Source organism: Ovis aries, chromosome 19, assembly GCF_016772045.2.
Source record: "Ovis aries strain OAR_USU_Benz2616 breed Rambouillet chromosome 19, ARS-UI_Ramb_v3.0, whole genome shotgun sequence".
Lineage (NCBI taxonomy): Eukaryota > Metazoa > Chordata > Mammalia > Artiodactyla > Bovidae > Ovis > Ovis aries.
The window spans coordinates 16,501,694-16,515,634 of NC_056072.1; the positions used below are offsets into that span (position 1 = coordinate 16,501,694).

Consider the following 13,941-nt stretch of genomic DNA (forward strand, 5'->3'; position numbering starts at 1 on the left):
ACAGTTACTGCAGGTGCTGAGTTCTGTGAGATGTGGTGGGAGAGGGGTGTAGAAGTAATTTTGAAAATGCATCCCTAATAAGTGCTTAAAAAAAGAGGTACTAGTAAATCACTCAGATCCACTTCTGGATTCTGTCATATGTAATCTTTATATGTTTACTAAATTGGATATCAGAGACTTTTTTCTTCAAAGAATAGCTAATTTGTAGACTGAGTTAATTTGAAATTCATCATGTGGTGATGAGAGTCTGATTCTTTTAGAGTAATAGAGAGCAGTCCATCAAAGGCTATTCCAGCTCATTGCTTATTCTTAAAATTTGAGAGAGAAAACATTTTCCCTATTTCCTTTTGTTTTTTACTGGACCCATTACAGATAAAGATGAGACTAACTACATCAAGTATTTCCGAGAGGCAATGTTGTTCTTTAAGAAATCTGAACAGGAAAAGAAGGTAGGAAACTTTACTATAAAGGGGATTCAAGATATTTTAGGCTTTCACTGTATGGAACTTTTCTGAGTAAAATAAATGGCAAAAGTCAGTAAAACAAAGGAAGACTGAAACACTTAATTTTGACTTTGAAATTAAATGTGAAGTTAGTGTTTGTTGCTTGGTTTGTGGAAATTTAGGGAAGCCCAGATTTTTTTATGTCTAATCAAATTTTGAACTTCTGAAGTCTCTGGTAGAAAAAGTTATGCAATTGGAAGATCTCACCCTCAAAAAAGAAAAATTCATTCAGTCGAATAAAATGATCGTGAAATTCCGAGAGGATCAAATAATGCGCCTGGAAAAGCTCCATAAGGAATCCCGGGGAAGTTTTCTGCCCGAGGAGCAGGACCGTTTGCTTTCGGAACTGAGGGATGAGATTCAAACTCTGCGAGAACAAGTGAGTACGTGACATTCACAGTAATTCTAAAAAGAGATTCAGGACAAGTATAAGTCAGTCACCAAACTGGTCAGCAAATTCTTGTAATGTAATGCAAGAGAAAGTGAGTTAAATGAATTGAACTGACAGTATCATTATATAATTCAAACAGCCCCCCACCCCACTACATATGTGCGTACACACACACATCCCATTTTTCTAAAATAGTAAAACCTGCAGGGAAGAGGGAGGAAGTTGTGATATTGCTGCCATAGCACTCAGCCCCGGCAGGCCAGGTACAGTTCCTTCCAGGGGCAGTTGGGGTTATCAGAGTCAGTTTGCAGTTGAGCTCATCAAAGTTTTATTGTTTTTCCTTTTCCCTGGGAGGATGGATAGTTGACACCAGGCACATTATTAAGAAACAAAGATAATCTCTTAGCAGAGTGTACATTTTTCAAGAGGTTTTTATGCATTTTCAGACCAATACAGATATTTTGGCTTTTATTCCTTTTGTGCACAATAGACAGCTACCATATACACTTTTTTGTGCCTCAACCTTTTCATTTACTATATCTTGAGGGGCATTCCGCTGTAGTCAGTAGAGAGTTTTCTTATTATTTTCATGTGTTAATTGAAGCAGTCTCCCTTGCATGAAGAGTCTGCCACAGGGTACACCCCATATGCTTATTGAAGGTGTCTGGGTGAGTTCCAAGAGCAGATGGAGAAGTTTTGAATTTTCAGACCCAAACATAGACCTGAGAGTTGTAGGATATGCACATATTCAGTCTGATCATAAAAACTGAGATGCTCCATATTTGCTGTGGTGTCCACAGTGTTTTCTGTTGGTTTTCAGAAAAAGTTGTTCTCTAAAATGGTCACATTTGTAAATATATGTCTCTAATTCTTCCATGTCACAGATAGAGCACCACCCCAGAGTGGCAAAATATGCTATGGAAAATCATTCCCTCAGGGAGGAGAACAGAAGACTGAGACTGTTAGAGCCTGTGAAAAGAGCCCACGAAATGGATGCCCAGACCATTGCAGTCCTGGAAAAAGCCTTCTTCGAAGTATCTGGAACAGAGAAAAATGACAAAAGTAAGACATGATTGTTGTAAACATGTCTTCTAGGGGCAGGGAGATTGTTTATAAGGACCTTGATATTGCCTTGCCCTGAGGGTTTGCACTTTAGCCTCCAGACTTGGTGTGCAAATTTCCTATATACATACTTATTCTTCATGTAGGCTAATAGATACCCATGAGCAAGGGAATACTCCTATATCTCTGTCTTACAGATCTTGATACTTTACATTTTTATTAAATGGAATTTTCCTCTGCTAAGTATTTGAAAAGTGCTTAACTAATGACAATCTGAATGACTGTAGAGCTGAGATGTTTATCCCCATGATGAACAACTATATGGTGTGAGAGATTGGTCAGAGTGGTCAGACGCACGGTCCAGCCAGCACAGTTTTTGATCCTGATGTTTTGTTTGCGAGTCATCTTGCCCCTCGGTTCTGTTAGTTACACATTAGTTCTTTAAGTTTACTGTTACTCTCTGAAAAGTGGTTTAGTTAGTACTAATCTAACTTACAGGCTTGGCAGCTACTGGTATTAATGCTATGGGATTTGGTGACAGTCTGTGTTTGCTCATTCTTTGAGTATTTTCGTGGCCTTTTATCATATATTTCAGTCTTCGTTTCTTTTTAGGTTGAAATGAATTTAGTTGAAATGAAGATAATTCTAATCTTTTTATACTGCAATGATAAAGAAAAAAATGCTTTTTTAAATTTCCTTTTCCAAGCCTTTTTCCATTCTGTTATGAATTAACAAAAGAATAAAATTCTTGGAATATGGCTTGTAGAGAGACCATGATTTTAGATGTAAAGTTAAAATCAGATTCTTTGTATTATATATCCTACAGTGCTCTATATTTCATTGGCTATTTTGGCCTCAATAGTACCTTAACTTTCTTCCAAAGATACTAATGGTAATCTCTAGACCTCACTAGCTTCTAAACGTCATTCTCTGAACAATTTTTATGTGGTATTTTCCCATACTGAAACTCAGTGATACTGTCTTCAACAAATTCAGTCATCTAAGGAATTCCTAAAAATCAGTATTTTCTACTTGGTAGATGATACCAAGATCTTTGGACTGGCTGCCTTTACTGTTTATCTCCTTTGCTAAAAATTCATTGACTGCTGACACTAATTCATGCAAAATTCAACTGATGAGACTTCTCTATCCAGCAGTGTGGGTGTTATACTTCAGTCACTATTTGTTCTTTTCTCTTAATGGAAAAAGTGTTGCTTTAAATATGCCCGTTCATCCTGTTGCTTCACAGCTTCACAAAAACAACTTTTAATACTCTTCAACACATTCTGTTGTATCTTGTTTCCTCTTGAGTTACAGGCTCTTGTATGTTAGGGTTCATTTTCCACTGATTTTTTGTTTTTCCTCCTTGTGCTTCAAAATTGATACTTGGCAGAGAACTTAGAAATTATATTCTGTGATTTTCTGTCTTTCAAAGGCCAGGTTGTTTCCTTATCAGGTCAGCAAGGATACTCCCCAAAAGCTCTGAAAGAGCCGAGTTTATTAGTGAACACTGAGAAGTTAAAAGCGCAACTCCTGCAAGTTCACACAGAGCTGAGTAATTCAAAGCAAGAGTATGAGGAATTCAAAGAGCTAACTAGGTAAAGTATAAATACACATTCATACTTGCTGTTTCAGTATCCTTTAATGTTGGTTTGTCTAGTGTTTAACCTGGTTAGGATTTTAGTTGAGCATTTACCTTAAATATTCTAATATAGCAGCTAACTTGTTTTGACATGAAGCAAAAGGGCTTGCATCTTGCTCTTTTCTTTTTCTTCAGTCATTTTTAAAAAACTGAGGTACAATTGACCTAAACTTCTAGTCTTTAATAATATATTTAGTAAACTAGGTGATACAAATCTTTTGAGGGATATACCTATTGAGATGAGTATCTGTTAAACTCATTTGTGAATTCTTTATCTGACCACAAAATTTAAATCATTGCTGTTATGAATTATATTGGTATTTTTAGAAATTACAGTTTTGTTAACATTCTTGATATACTGTATAAAGGAAAGCAGATAAACCACCTTCATATTATATGTAACTAAGATTAATCCTGTTCTAAAAGATAAAGAAATATTTGTTTTAAAAATAATGTGTCACATGGAATTGTTGTTGAATTATTTGGGCTTTTGAGTTGGAGCATACCATTTGCTAGTTGAATACTTTAAACAGTCATCAATCTCTGAACTGTACCTCACCCAGTTGGAAAATGAGGGTATTAATCTGCCAAAGTCTCTGATTAAAGGAATAATTATAAAATTATGTGAGAGTATAAACTACCCTACAAATGTATGGCATTCCTTATTACCTGAAATACTCCATTTTATCTTATCTATTAGAAAAAGGCAGGTGGAATTAGAATCAGAGATTCAGTCTTTGCAAAAAGCGAACCTTAATCTTGAAAACCTTTTGGAAGCAACAAAAGTCTGCCAGCGGCAAGAAGTTTCTCAACTGAGTAAAATTCATGCTGAAACACTGAAGGTAGGTAATCTGCAGCTTAAATCAGTGGTGTCTAAATTTTTTTTTAATATTTATTTATTTGCTGTGCTGGATGTTAGTTGCAGCATTCAAACTCTTACTTGCAGCATGTGGGACCTAGTTCCCTGAGCAGGGAATGAACCTGGCCCCTTGCATTGAAAGGGCTGACTCTTAGCTACTGGACCACCAGGAATGTCCCTGCTATTTTATTTTTAACTGGCATGACCTCTGGGTTTACCTTTTTTTAAAATCAACCTTACTTTCCTTACTAATTTGAACTTTCCATATATGAATTGTTCTGTTTCTGGACTTTGTATTTTCTCCCAGTGTTCTGACTGATAACATGATAACGATGCATTGTTTTTATGACCATACCCTTTTATTTTTATGTTGACCAGGGAAGTCTCCCTAAATTGTTCTTTTTAATAGTGACTTATTGCACATTTGTTTTTTTGTATGAAGTTTTTGTGTCGACTTATCAAGTTTTATTTTTAAAAATCTTATGACAGTTTTGCTTGAGACTGCTTTGAATTGATAAATTTGTTTCCACATGGGCCTTTCTTCTGTGCTGGCTCTCAAGGATACTTTTTCTATTCTCTTGATAAATAGAATTGTAATTTTATTCTCTGTTCACATAATTACTAAATAAGTTATTCTTTTCATGTGTGCTAATGTTGTTTTCCTAATAATTTTTTGCTGCAGATCATAACAACACCAACCAAGGCTTATCAACTTAGGTCTCGGCCACTACTGAAGTTCAGCCCTGAACCAGAGAGCTTTGGCTCTGCGCAAACCCAGAAGTCTAGCAACTTGGATAATGATATCTTAAATGAGCCAGTGCCTCCTGAGATGAGTGAACAAGCTTTTGAAGCCATTTCCGAAGAGCTGAGAATGGTGCAGGTAATGTTCAGTTTTAGAAAGAAATAGACTTTCACTTCAATAAATTTTCTTTATCATTTTAACTCTTTGGTAATCTGCAGTGTTTGAACCTGTTTAGTATCAAAATGATCTATCTTTTTTTTTTTTTTTTTTAATGATCTATCTTTTTAAGGATGTAAGGTCCTTGGGTTAGAAATCAGCCTTCTCTTGTCCGTTTAATCCAGCATTTAGCAAGTCACCTTCTGGTCTCCTTGGGGTTTGGTTCTCTTGTGTTTAAAAAGACCAGTTGGCCTCTAGCTTGTAGTTCTAGAACTGATTTATAAGACACACTATTATATATGCTAAAGAAGATGAAATAGTTTGCAAGAATCTTATGATAGTTCAAATTTTAGACAGCTTTCCGTATATTTGAAATAACACATGAAGTTTGTTGACCTCAGAATTCAGTGATTTATTTTTTGTACAAGTTTTTCTACTGTCTAGTAAGCTTTGAAGCTACATCACCGCAAATTCTGAAAGTTTACCTTTCACGGACATGGAGGCCTTTCTGGTGAGGTCACTCGATAAAGGCTTGAGGAAGCATCAAAGAAGTCTTAAGATGGCTCTGATTTAGTCTTTGATTTTAATTTTAATTGCTTCTTTCCTTTGTGCTTCAAATTACCAACTTTGACAGGCCACGAGTATAATTCTGAACCATGAGAAATCATCAGTATAGTCGTTTTTTGGCTCCATACTGGCTTTTGATACCTTTGTCCATATGAGGTTTTGCGTTGTGTATTTTTTAATGCAGGAGAAATGGTGGAATGTTTGAGATGCATTAAAAGAATTTCTGACCCCTGAAGTTCTTGTGTTGCAGGAACAAATGAGTACCCTTCAAGTCAAGTTGGATGAAGAAGAGCATAAAAATGTAAAGCTTCAGCAGCAGATTGACAAACTAGAACATCATTCTACTCAGATGCAGGAGGTAAGATTGCAAGCGTGACCTCAGAAAATGTCTGAACCTCAAAGTAAGAACCTGCCAGGAAGGCAGTGACTTAGGAAGCTTGGGTCAAGGTCTCTTTGAGTTGTATTCTCTTACTTTGTTATTTCAGCGACTCCTCTGAAAAGGAGACGCACACCCCTAGTCTGAATTTAAAACTGCATTTGAAAAACAGAAACAAAGTGATTGTTTGGTGTGTGTTTTAGCTTGCCAGTATTCCTCTTCCAGTAAATTGATCTCTTTCCCAAAGCTTTTCTCATCAGAAAGAACTGATTGGACCAAACAGCAGCTGGAGCATCTCTCTCAGTTGAACGTCCTTGAAAAGCAGCTTCAAGACACACAGACCAAGAATGACTGTGAGTCTGAACACTGGGAGCTTCCTAATCTGAATGCTGTAATTCAATAACTTTTTACTGATATGGCTTAGTGTTGTGTCTGTGTTTTTAGTTGGTTGGTCCTGTTTGTTTTAAATTAGACTAGATTAGTAATGGAGAAGGCAGTGGCACCCCACTCCAGTACTCTTGCATGGAAAATCCCATGGATGGAGGAGCCTGGTGGGCTGCAGTCCATGGGGTCGTGAAGAGTCATACGACTGAGCAGCGACTTCATTTTCACTTTCATGCATTGGAGAAGGAAATGGCAACCCACTCCAGTATTCTTGCCTGGAGAATCCCAGGGACAGAGGAGCCTGGTGGGCTGCCGTCTTTGGGGTCGCACAGAGTCGGACACGACTGAAGCCACTTAGCAGCAGCAGCAGCAGTGATGAGTAATAGTAATATAAAGGGTCATTTTCTCCAAGACTGCTCTCAAAAAAATGATACAAATGATCGCTTGAAGTTTGAAGACCACTTTGAAAATGCAGTGTCTTAAATGCATATGACAAATGTTTTAAGAGTTTTAGTAGTGATAAAAAAAAAGCATAAATTATATATCTGTCTATATTTGTAGATGTGGGAATGTCATTTAATTCCCAGTTTTTCCAGTTTATGTCTCCTTTTATCAAAGTATTTACAGTAGTTTACTAAGACAAAAAAGAGAGCCATTCTCTTTTGTTTGATCTGTTTAAAAGTTGCCCAGTTTTAATTCCAGTTGGAATTAAAATTAAAAATTAATTCCAGTTGGAATTAAAATTAAAAATTAAAAAATTTTTTAGAAGACCAGAGTGTTTAACCTATGTTGGAAAGTTCTGGTACATCTCCAAAGGGTTTTCAATAAGTAAAGATTAGGTCACCTAAAGTATATTAAAATCTCTTGCATTTTTTCTTATATTAAGAATTTTGATGCACATTCTATAGGAGAAATGTAGAAAAATGAAATGACCTACATGTGAAGGTCAGATATTAACTTTTTGGGGGATAGGAATATATCAGAATTCAGGCTTCCCTGGTGGCTCAGAGGTAAAGAGTCCACCTATCAATGCAGGTGATGCAGGGTCGATCCCTGGGTCAGGAAGATGCTCTGGAGAAGGAAATGGCAACCCACTCCAGTATTCTTGCCTGGGAAATTCCAGGGACAGAGGAGCCTGGCCATCTACAGTCCATGGGGTCATAGGAGTCGGACACAACTTAGCAACTAAAACAACATACCAAAGTCCACGGGTGAGGGAGAGGAGGAAAATAGAAATCTCAGTGTTCCTGGATACCTCCCACTTAGTAGTTCAACATTTTTACATTCAAAATGGTCTCTTCAGCTTGTTTTTGCTGATTGTGTGAAGGGTACCTATCAAATTTATTTGTCTATTTTGTAAAAACACATGTGACAAAAAGCCTGTTAAGATTTATTTTGTGTTCTTTGTTTTAGTTTTGAAAAGCGAGGTACATGACCTGCGAGTCGTTCTTCATTCTGCAGACAAGGAGCTCTCTTCAGTGAAACTGGAGTACAGTTTATTCAGAGAGAGTCAGGAGAAAGAACTCAACAGCCTTTCCGAAAGACACATGCAGGTCCAGCTTCAACTGGATAATGTCAGGTAGAGTTGTTCTGTTCTGTTTTCAAGTTGCCTGATTGGCTTGTCACCTAGGACTACTTAAAGCACAAGTGCTGTTTACCCAACTCAGGCTAGTTTAAAAAATTCAGGGCTAATTTACTGGGACTTCCCTGGCTTCCCAGTGGTTAGGACTCTGTACTTTCACTGCTAAGGGCCCAGGATTGACACCTGATCAGGGAACTAAGACCCAGCACTCTGTTCCAGGTGGGGCCCAGCATGTGCAGCCACAGGGGGAAAAATGGTAATTTATTGATACTGGGAAGCCCCAGAGAAGATTTTGGTTTCAGGGACAGACTAGATTGAGTCTCAAACAATAGTGTCAGTATGCACGCCCTTCTCTGCCCACCACCCCTGCCAAGCTTTTCTTCCTCTCTTCTTCCCTCCTTCGGCTCTCTCTTTCCCTCTGTGTATTGCCCTCATTCTCTTCTGCTGTTGAGAACCTTCCTCTTTTTGACAGGGAACAGACTGCCTCAGACAGCTCCATCTTCTGTCTTCTGGTGTAACAATCCCTGCAAAGAAATAGTGTCTCTCAATTGCCATATATCAGTCCCAGAGAAAATTGCGGTTATTCTTGTTAGAGTCATCTGCTTACTTTTGGACCAGTCATTTACCAAGGGTTGGCCCAGCCTGGGTGATGTGCCTGTTCCCTCTCGAGAAGGAAGGGTATGCTCTTACTGGACAGTACAGGGTAGACCAGATCAGTAGTAGTCCACTGGAACACCGGAGGCTGGCTAGTTAGTCTAGTGCTGGTCATCTTGAAACAAAGTAATCCTAAAGATGTAAACTGCTTGTTTCCACTGTTGGTTTTTTTTCTTACTAATTTCAGCCTTTTGCAAAATATAACTTAAAGTTATCCTATGGTTTTGATGCTACTTCCCGAGTATCGCAATAATTTAATAGTGGACATTTTGATCATGATGCTCTGAGTGTGATATGAGTGTGACTCCTCACTCTAGAAAGGCTACTAATAGACAACCTTGAATTTCATTTTTATAGACTTTTCAAAGACGTAAAATCTGTAATGCTTGAGTGGTTTCTGAATATACAGTAAAGAATTAAAAATAGAGGACAAAAACTTGAGGCCTGCCTAACCAGTGTGGTGGTCAGGTCTTTTTTTGAAATTTTAACTTCTTTTTCTTTTCATCTTTTTAAATTTTTTGGTCATGCTGCACAGCATGTGGGATCTTAGCTTCCCAACCAAGGATTGTAGCTTGAAGTCCAAACCACTGGGCCACCAGGAAAGTTCCCCAGTGTGACTTAAAAAAAAAAAAAAAAGCATAACATTTAAAAAATTGAGATCTTTCCTGTAAAGATCCGTATTTCAGAATCCTCTTCAAAATCCAATGAGTGGGTGGCGCTGGGCCCACATTCTTGCCCGGCAGCCATCCTTCAGTGGAGGGGGGCCCTGTGCTGAGCTCGTGCAGCCTCCACTCCCCTGCACCATCTGCCAGGACCAAGGCTGGTGATCAGTGTTCCTTTTTCTTAGACCTGGCATTGTTTCGAACATCTAAATCACGAAATCTTACCTTGGCTTTGTCATCAATGAATTTTGTATGATCTTTTTGCACTCTTGAATTATTTGACCTGTTTTATATATACAATTTGTATCATAAATGTATATGTTCCCCTTCTCTATATGTATGGTCTTTAGCAATTTATAATTTGCTGCTTCTGCTCTGCTTGGAGTTTGTGGAACCAGATAGTTCCAGATCTGTTAGCCTCCTGTATACAAGCTGGGACATCTGTTTTGAGTGGTCCAGAGATCAGTTCATTGTTTACTAGTTCTTGGATGAACTCTTGATGTTTGAGTGTGTCACAGTATGTTGCGAAGCAGAATAAGAGGGTGAAAACCTAAAAAGCAGTAAATAATAATCATGTGACTTAAAAAGATAGTTCTATCCTGAAGGAATTTATTCTCTTGTTCAGGTCGAAGCCACATTTGCCATCTTGAAGTCTTCCTGGATTTGGAGAATATGTGCTGAGTGAATAGAGTTGAGCTAGCAACAAAATTAAGTCAGTGGCCAGTCTTTGGCTTACAAAGGGGTTAGGTCTGGACCTCCCTAAATGAGTCTCATCACCCAAAATTACCAATCAATTAAGCATGTCTGGTTGACTCCATGGAGAAAGAATAAGGAAATAGGTGGCTGCAGGCTGACACATTCACCCTGTCTTCTCCATCCCCCTCACACTGGTGTGTGTGCACCATGACCATTTCACACAAGTCTGTGAGAAGCTTTACATCAGTCAGGCTTCTGTAAGTTGGGAGTGGTCTGTAAATGGGATCAGTGAACTGCAGATAAGTCTGGCGAGCAGAACTACATTTAACATCTCTATTTACATTTGTAAAAATGTTTTCCTGATAAAGATTAGAAAATGAAAAGCTGCTTGAGAGCAAAACCTGCCTACAGGATTCCTATGACAACTTACAAGAAGTAATGAAGTTTGAAATTGACCAACTTTCAAAAAGCCTCCAAAACTGCAAAAAAGAAAATGAAACTCTGAAATCTGATCTGAATGTAAGTTAAGAAAGGTACTGGTTATTGATGAATTTGTCCTGGATGTATGACTATTTGACCTATTCCTGACTTGTGTAATGGCCCATTGTGGCTACCACGTGGAAGGTATTCCGTGTGTTTGTTGACTACACGTTAAAATCTAATATAACATTGTCTTTTAGAATTTGATGGAGCTTTTTGAGGCAGAAAAAGAACGCAATAACAAATTATTATTACAATTTGAAGAAGATAAAGAAAACAGTTCTAAGTGAGTGCTATTTATCTTTCCCATGGTTGACTAGAATATCATTTACTACTACATTCTTTATCTTGTGGGGCCTTTTTTTAAACTGCTATAGCCTGTTAGGTTATTTTTTTTTTTAATTTCAAAATGAATATCAGATTCTTTTGTATAAATAGCTGTGTAGAGAAACTTAATTTTTTCAAAACATTTAATAACTATCTACAGTATTTTTTAAATGAATAGCAATTGGTGGTGATCAGAACTTGGGACCTTCTATAAATAAATCATGGTATTTATTATTGGAAGATGGGAACTGGTTTATTGCTGCTATAAACCAGTAGAAATTATTTCTATTCTTTTCTACTGTTCTTTCTCTCTCTCTTCCTTTATTCTTCTGGTCCTTAGGATGCCATTGTCTTTCTTCCCTCTCTCTGAGTCCTTCTCCTTGGTGATCTCTCAGTCTCTTCGTTTCAGCCAACAGTAGGATAATTACTCTAGTAAGAAGAATTTGTGTTAGTTTATTCAGCAGATACTTGTAGAGTTCTGACTATGAGACAGATTCTTTTCTAGTTCTTGGTATGCAGTAGTGACTCTTATCTATCTGGGAAAGACAGTTAACATTTAGTCATTCATTCAGATGCTTAGTGATAGCCAGCAAGCCAGGCACTATTCTAGTAAATGCCAGGACATTTAGAGGTAAGACAATGAACAAAATATCCCCACCCTTAGGAGGTTTAAATGAGAGATAAGTGATAAATATATGCTCGATGTTATGTTAGGGAGTCCTAAGTACTCTGGAGGAAAATAAACTGTCCTGGCACGAAACTGGATTCTCGTTAAATAACTACTGAAGAAACTAGTTCAAATTTCTGATCCAAGTGGAATGCAACACTGTGTAGGAAGTTCAGTTGCATTGAATGTCTTTTTCATGAATGGACTCAGTTCCCGTTTCCATTGAATGAGTCATGACTAGAAGATAATTCTTGTTTTCTAGAGAAATCTTAGAAGTACTTGAAGCTGTACGTCAGGAGAAGCAGAAAGAGATGGCCAAGTGTGAGCAGCAGGTAGATATCCTATACTCTTAACTATGAAATTTGAAGTTTGTAACTTTTATTCCTGATATCTAAATAGTTTTGTTATAAAAATTGTTCTCTGTTTCAGATATTGAATATTAGTAATATAAAGATGGAGTTGGTTGTATTCTTTTCAGCTCTTTTTTTTCTAACCCCCAGATGGCTGTAATATTAATTTGTTGGTGGCTTCCTGATGGAGACCATAAAATCATTATCTTTTGGCTCAACTTTTTATTTTCAAATATTACACCTTAGTGTATACTGTTTAATACAAAAAGCAGATTTCAATTCCTTTTTTTTCTTTTGATATATGTGCATGGTTAACTTTGTGATTTAATGCTCTTTCTAAAAATATTAATTTCCCCCCATAGATGGCAAAAGTACAGAAACTAAAGGAGACTTTGTGTGCTAATGAAAAAGTAATCAGTTCTCTGGAGAAGTCTAGAGATGCTGACAAGGTAGGTAGAGGTTGAGGTTATAGCCCCCTGTGTATTCCTTATAAATGCTGCCTTCACATTGTGGTTTCCTGCTCCCAAGGTGATGGGTAGCCAGCATTTCTGTATGCATTTAGGCTGTGCTCATCTTCCAAAGTTCCTGGAGAATGAGGTCTTTTAAGTTAACTTTCCTCATAACTTGAAGTGCCAACTGTTATGTCACAACTGCAGTGTTTCTAAAACACATCCCTACCCCCTTTAACTAAGATGCCATTAATGCAACCTTTTCTCATTGATTGTCAGTCCCCTGATGTGAATACTCAAATCCCTGGTGTTGGCTTTCACTAGAATATGTATGCCTGAACATATAATTAGATATACATTCCTTTTATGTCCAGCTCTTATTCATTCATAAAACCAATGCAAATGATGAAAATACTAGAAAATCATTAAAATATAAATTGATAATATAATGTGATGATATTAATAATGTAATGTGATACCTGATATTCTGCTAAAATAAAATTGACTTCTGTTGTCCTTTGGAAAGGTAAACTATTTATCATTAAAGAATGACCTCTTTGCTGTCACTTGGTATGAAGATACCTCTCTGTCTTTGTTAGGAAGTTGTAACTGACCTTATGGGCCAGATCCAGGAGCTAAGAACCTCAGTCTCTGAGAAAACAGAAACAATAGACACCCTGAGGCAAGAACTGGAGGACATCAATGTAAGTTCTTTTGCCAAGGAGATATTAAAATTGAGCATAAGACACAAAAGCTTCACACAAAAGCAAGGTTCTGTGTACTGGTGAAAGCTCAGCATGCTTGGGTATCTGCAGAACCTGCAGAGCCTTTAGTATGCTAACATGCTGTGTGCTTCTCAGGAAGGCAAAGTCACTTGTAGTGTTTCTCAGACCTCACTGACCTGGAGAAGAGTGCGCTCTCTGCACAGTAGGGAACTGCTGATCCAAACCAGATCAGAAACGGATTGGCTGTTGTCTCTGATGGTTAAGGGTATGTGGTGTTCCTTAATTGCTTAAAAAAAAAAAAATAGCATATTTTAGTGATGTTCAGAAATGTCAATGATTTAAAAAATGAGTTTGTTTTTCTATTATTGGACTTTATCATTTCCTAAAGTAAATGCTTAATTTTTCTGCATATAAATGGTGATGCTTCCTCCATGCCTTGGGTCAAGGTAAAGTTTTTCTGTTAATGTTCCTCATTCCTCTGCTCCAAAGGGAGCTTGTTGCGCTCCATACTGATTTCTGATAAAGATGACAAAACCAGATGTATTTTCACTGATACCTGCAGGACTTTTCCACTTTTGGAATTTATACATTTACTGTTCTATTCCTTCATTCAACAAGTAGTTATTAAACTAATATGTGTTAATCTGGTCAACATCTTAGAACTCAG

General features: G+C 37.4%; 1 protein-coding gene across 5 annotated transcripts in view; it reads left to right on the plus strand.

Annotated features, from left to right (window-relative positions):
- KIF15 (kinesin family member 15) overlaps positions 1–13,941 on the plus strand; it is a 68,766-nt gene that overhangs the window by 27,063 nt on the left and 27,762 nt on the right. For 3 of the 5 annotated variants that reach the window (XM_012099496.4, XM_015102297.4, XM_027958082.3), the window contains exons 12-25: positions 373–449; positions 673–882; positions 1,779–1,956; positions 3,392–3,554; positions 4,299–4,440; positions 5,140–5,337; positions 6,173–6,280; positions 6,546–6,651; positions 8,096–8,261; positions 10,645–10,795; positions 10,957–11,042; positions 12,013–12,082; positions 12,463–12,549; positions 13,149–13,253. In XM_012099496.4, the coding sequence (XP_011954886.1) occupies positions 373–449; positions 673–882; positions 1,779–1,956; positions 3,392–3,554; positions 4,299–4,440; positions 5,140–5,337; positions 6,173–6,280; positions 6,546–6,651; positions 8,096–8,261; positions 10,645–10,795; positions 10,957–11,042; positions 12,013–12,082; positions 12,463–12,549; positions 13,149–13,253 (1,847 nt within the window). The remainder of the gene's footprint in view (positions 1–372; positions 450–672; positions 883–1,778; positions 1,957–3,391; positions 3,555–4,298; positions 4,441–5,139; positions 5,338–6,172; positions 6,281–6,545; positions 6,652–8,095; positions 8,262–10,644; positions 10,796–10,956; positions 11,043–12,012; positions 12,083–12,462; positions 12,550–13,148; positions 13,254–13,941) is intronic. The other 2 variants (XM_042236556.2, XM_042236555.2) reach the window with 1 other exon arrangement.